Raw genomic sequence first — 6194 nt, forward strand, 5'->3', positions numbered from 1 at the left:
AATAGAGTATGCACATTCAGCTTTGGTGCCTACCCCCTTCACAGACAGCAATGCGACCATCAACCTTGATTGGAGGTACCTCGTTGATCAGTTCCATTGGCCAGTTTGGTCTTCAGTTTGGTCTTCAGATTGGAGGTACCTCGTTGATCAGTTTGGTCTTCACTCAATAAATCATGTCAGGAACATTCAGCATTCAGGATAGTGCTTGATGTTAAGTCATCATAATACTAAATGAAAAACAAAATATGAGAGCCATGTTGAGAACCGGCTTGCTCTGCAACAACCACCAAGCTTTCCAAAGTGAAAAAACTTGTTTCACGTGATCAACGTGTGGCACTGAACTGTGCAGTTCAAACATTTGATGTTGAGCTCCCATTCATCAGCTGAAACCTATACACATTGCATGAAGATGATAGTTTCCTTAAGAACCGTCTAAATAAAACCTAAATCTCATCCAAGCATAACTGAAGTCTGCAAACCTATATAAAATAAATTACTTACTTCAGAAAACATTATTTATATTTTATATTACCCAAAGGTGCACCCTTCGAATTCAGCTAAATAAAACTTAAACCTAAACCAAGCATAACTGAATTCAGGGGTTCGCATACAACTATATTACTGTCATGCTACAGCTATACAGGTATATTACAGCTATACTGTCATGCTACAGCTATATAGGTATATTACTGCTAGACAGGTATAGTGTATTGCTGTCATGCTACAGCTATATTATATTACAGCTATATTACTGCTTGAAATTTCTGCTGCTTCACTGGCAATTGGTTGACTGCTTTAATTTCTGAACCTTAAGTTTTAATGTTTTCATTTCTTTGAGTGTAGACAAGGACATTAGCAGCTTCAACTAATGGACCTACTTTGCGTTCAAGGACTGAAAGGGATATTGTTGATGAAGAATCTGAAAATAGTTACGAAGAATCTGAAAATTCCATCAATGATGAAGGTAAAATTCAAACAAACTTTAAATTTATTGTAGCAATTTTGAAAATAGTTATCAACAAAGGTTTTCATCTGTTTTATCTCCTGTAATAAGCAGAGCAACCTATTGGGCATCAAAATATAAGGAAAGGAAGGGGCCCAACCTTGAAGAAGAACATATATTCAAGTAGTGGTGGGCCTAAAATCTGCATTACCCTTAATGAATATGGACAACCAGTTGGTAGGAACAGCAAAGAGTTTGGTAATTTCATAGGAACTTTGGTGAGGAAAAATATCCCTATTTCTTGTGAGGATTGGAGACTAGTTGATTCTAAAAAGAAGTTTGAGTTATGGACAAAAGTGAAGGTAATCTGATTTAGTGAGATAATTTGTCTTAGCCTATTATCAGTAGATTTGGTAATCAACTACATTTTTGTTGAAACAGGAATACTATGAAGTGGATGAATCTGGTATAGATTATGTTATAACATCTGCAGCAAAAAAGTGGAGAGAGTTTAAGGCTGACCTAAAGAACAAATATTTTGATGAAACATTGAGTTTTGAAGAGCTTATTGCTAAAAGGGATGAAAGGGTGAAAGAATCTGATTGGGAGTGGTTGATAACTTATTGGATGTCTCCAGAAGCCGAGGTACAAGCTGATTTGTTTTGAATTCTTTTTTGAGATATAAACCTTCATTAAACTATTGTATGAATGAATTTGTATTATTGTTTTGATAGATTCATATTTATGTTGTATGTTCGTACAAACAGAGGTAAAGATAACCGTTCAAAGCTGACTATGTCGCATGCAGCTGACAGCAAGAGTTATGCTCGTGTGGGGCATGAACTGGTAAAAAAATTATAATCACTAGTTTGTATAATCATTAGTTTAATTTATGAAAAATCTAGTCAATTACTGGACCAAATCATTTTTTCTTGTAGGCCGAGCAACAAGGACGCCCTGCGAGAAGAGATGAAATATATGTTAGAACACACACGCATAAGAACAAAGAAGGGGATATTGTGCCTCTACCTGGAGCAGAAATATTCATTGTGAGTACACATATTTTTGATTTATGTAATAATTAAAATATAAGTGAACAAAATATAATATATGTGTGGTCCTCTTAAGAATAAATTTGAAGAAGCTGTTGCTGAGAACCCAGAACTGAAGGACAGAAGTATTGAAGATGGTGATTTATATGCACATGTTTTTGGAGAGAAAGAACCAAGAGGTCGTATTCGTGGTTTAGGCTTAGGACCAACTCCACAAGATGTAGGCACCCCTGGAACTCAAATGAAAATATCAATAAAGCTTCAAATGGCATTGCAAGCTCGCAGTCAGTCTGAGCAAGAGGTTAGAGCCTTAAGACAGGATATGAATCAAATGAAAGAAAAAATGGATCAAATTTATCAAATGATGGTAGCAGCTCAAGGGGTGCAACATATAGAAAGCCCATCACAACATGGGTCTAATTCTCGACAGGTGATATAATATTGCATATGTTTAGTCAGTGTCTATCATGTTAATTAGGCTTGTTTCCTTTATCTCACTAACACTTTTTTCCCTTTTTATTTTTCTTTAGAACTCAAGGGTGCATCGTTCAGATGAGGTAGCACATGATTACAATGGTAATAACCATTCACAAAATATGGTTGAAGATGACTTCCAACTTACTAGGCGAGTTGCAAGCACTATGGGTCGTCTAAGGAATCGTGAAGATGTTAATACTATTGAAGAGCAAAGTCACAGGCGAGACATTGCAACAATGGTACCTCAAAGAAATCATGGATCATCTCAAAATGCAGATGATAATCCTGTAATTTTCTCATCTATCACTTCATATTTATGTTTCATTATTTGAACTTTGTAATCTTACTTCGCATATTTTATTAGGTTGGTAAAGAAGTGATATTATATTCTATGATGAGATCAGAAGTTCCTGTTGCAATAGCAAATATTATCTCAACCGACCCAACCATTAAGGTGGGAGATGTTCCTCTTGGAAGGGAGTTCACACAGGTTTTTGTGACTCGCGTGCTAAAAAGGGAAAGTACTCTGCCATGACCATACTTAGGTGTAGAGAGTATGGGAGATGCTCTTTTTATGCCCGTTGCATGGCCAACAAACAAGGTAATACTACAACCTTGTATTTTATTTATGTAATTAATGGAACAAGCTTCTAATGTTCTATATTTTTAGATGGGTCGTAACAAAAAATCAACGCTGACCCAAGGTTCTACAACAGCAGGTAAATATTTGCTTCTAATGGAACTAGCTATTATTTTTGAACTTTGTAATCTTACTTCGTATATTTTCTTCATATATAGTTGTGTATTAATCATAACCACAGATTAAAGGCACATAACTTCTAAGGGAAACTAAGGAAAGGGATAAGCAAAAACCATATCAGACCTCTCTCTGCCTATCCATATATCTGTAAGACATTGGGCAAATGTGCAATTTGAGTAATGGGCTCACAGCATGATTCATTTGTCCATCATAATAGAATAGAATAGAATCACAGTTTTGGGCTTTCACTAGCATGCTCCACTGGATGGGATCTAAAGCCTGTTAACTTGACTAGTATTCCTGCTCAAGAAAATGCATTTGCACTTCAACAGCTAGGAATTTATTTTGGGATTTCTCTGCTTGCATAATGTATAGATCAGATATATGTCTGGAGAAGTCCCATTGCTATACTTCTGTACAGATCAGATATATATACATACTGATTGTTTTGATTGTGCATTACTGATTGTTTTGAATATATATATATGCGGCCACTGATTGTGCATTACTGATTGTTTTGAATATATACATACTGATTGTTTTGAATATATGTACAGATCAGATATATATAATTACTGATTGTTTTGAATATATATTAAAGATCAGATATAGGAAGGAATTATATATATATATATACATACTGATTGTTTTGATTGTGCATTCATTTTTGAAATCCTGGATTCGAAATTGAAAAGTAAGAAAAAAATAGAAGAAAAGGGAGAAGAAAACCGAAAATAGGAGGAATACAGGAACAAGCTGAACCTGGGCTGAAAATTCATGCGGCCACAACAGGAATATGTTCACATGAATTCAGATTTACGGTTTATAAAAGTTTAGATTTACCTACTGTGTCACTTTATATGTTATCTTATTTTTTTCTTAGCTCTGAAAACTTTGTTCACATCTGCTGCAGGAAAAGGTGCTGGAAGCACAAATGATCGGAGTTGATTCTTGAAGTGTGTGAGAAAATATTATTCGCATGCATGGTACGGTGGCCGTTGGTAACACCCAACTGTTGGAGAGATTTTAGTTTATTAGATAAATCTAGAGACTTTTGTATGTAATAGAACTGAAAGGTCACTTCGGAATTTAGAAAACATGTATACTACTTATATTTATAAGTTCATCAGGCAAATTGTGTTCCAAACAAATGTATGCGGGGAATCTAAAGTCATGGATCTATCTCTTTTAGTAATCAAATTTCTTATATTCTGAGCTACATATTATTCAAGTTGCCTCGAAGTGTGTATTGTAACCAGTTTATTAATTGTTTCATTAGAATATATATATTTGTATGCATGTATTTTTTTTACCGGACACAAAGAACAACGTCAAACAATCTGTCGCCATATAGACTTTTAGCGACAGACTTGTTGTCGATACAGTAATTACGTCGCCTAGAATATGTGCGACGGCAAAGACCTGTCTGTCGGCAATAACAAACACATTACCGACAGATAGGTAGTCGGTATTCCTATGTCTGTCGGTAAACATTATTGCCGACACGACTTTTAGCGACACACATTATCTGTCGGGAAAACTCATTGCCAACAGACTGTGTGACGCTATTTAGGTGTATTTCCATCAGATAGTCTGCCGGCAATAATGTGTCACGGTGTAGTGACCCCATTGCCTCACCAAAATGTCAATACATAGCAAAAGGCAAATAGAGCATAAGAATGAACTCATATTTAAATACACTAATACCAGAGTGCAGTGGAAGTCTTTGCATCGTCCAAGTCCATTTTCCCTTTCAATGTACCTTCGAGACTACAACAAGTGTACTCAACCAAACAAATTAGTCTCAAAGGGGTCAAGTTGTAGCACACTCCCCCTAAACATGTGCATCATTTGCATACGGACTTGTGAGGTCCGGGGGTTACTTGTACAACTTGAGCACCATAAATAAACAACAATTGATATAAATGCATAAAGTAACATGATCAAAGGCATAGAACACATGTATGCTATAGATCAATCCAAGTTACGCGAATCTAAGACATTTAGCTCACTACGCAACCTGCAAAACCTTTTCTCATCTAAAGGCTTAGTGAAGATATCGGCTAGCTGGTTCTCGGTGCTAATGTGATACACATCGATATCTCCCTTTAGCTGGTAGTCTCTCAGGAAGTGATGCCGGATGTCTATGTGCTTAGTGCGGTTGTGTTCAACAGGATTATCCGCCAAGCGGATTGCATTCTCATTGTCACATAGGAGTGGGACTTTGCTCAGATTGTAGCCAAAGTCCCAGAGTGTTTGCCTCATCCAAAGTAGTTGCGCGCAACACTGTCCTGCGGCAACGTACTCGGCCTCAGCGGTGGATAGGGCAACAGATGTTTGTTTCTTGGAACTCCAGGACACCAAGGACCTTCCTAGAAATTGGCACATCCCTCATGTACTCTTCCTATCAACCTTGCACACGGCATAGTCGGAGTCTGAGTATCCAATCAAGTCAAAGGTAGACCCCCTTTGGATACCAGATCCCGAAGCAAGGCGTAGAAACTAAATACCTAAGAATTCGCTTAACGGCCACAAAGTGACACTCCTTGGGGTCGGATTGATACCTAGCACACATGCACACACTAAGCATAATGTCCAGTCTACAAGCACAAAGATAAAGTAATGAACCTATCATGGACCGGTATGCCTTTTGATCAACGGACTTACCTCCTTTGTTGAGGTCAACATGCCCGTCAGTTCCCATCGGTGTCTTCGCGGGCTTGGCGTCCTTCATCCCAAACATCTTGAGAAGATCCTGAGTGTACTTAGTTTGGGAGATGAAGGTGTCGTCTTTGAGTTGCTTCACTTGGAACCCAAGGAAGTAGGTCAACTCGCCCATCATCGACATCTCGAACTTTTGTGTCATCACCCTGCTAAACTCCTCACAAGACTTTTGATTAGTAGAACCAAATATTATGTCATCGACATAAATTTAGCAAACAAAGAGATCACCATTACATGT

The 6194-nt window shown here is 37.3% G+C and overlaps 1 protein-coding gene across 1 annotated transcript; it reads left to right on the forward strand.

The window, feature by feature from the left end:
• Nucleotides 1–1738: 1738 nt before the first annotated feature.
• LOC103655566 (uncharacterized) lies at nucleotides 1739–4187 on the forward strand. The gene is made up of 6 exons (XM_008682299.2): nucleotides 1739–1789; nucleotides 1882–1992; nucleotides 2072–2425; nucleotides 2526–2759; nucleotides 2837–2962; nucleotides 4146–4187. The coding sequence occupies exons 1-6, from the start codon at nucleotides 1739–1741 to the stop codon at nucleotides 4185–4187; spliced, it is 918 nt and encodes a 305-aa protein (XP_008680521.2).
• The last annotated feature ends 2007 nt before the right edge of the window (nucleotides 4188–6194 follow it).

This window comes from Zea mays, chromosome 4 (genome assembly GCF_902167145.1).
Source record: "Zea mays cultivar B73 chromosome 4, Zm-B73-REFERENCE-NAM-5.0, whole genome shotgun sequence".
In the NCBI taxonomy this organism is placed as follows: domain Eukaryota; kingdom Viridiplantae; phylum Streptophyta; class Magnoliopsida; order Poales; family Poaceae; genus Zea; species Zea mays.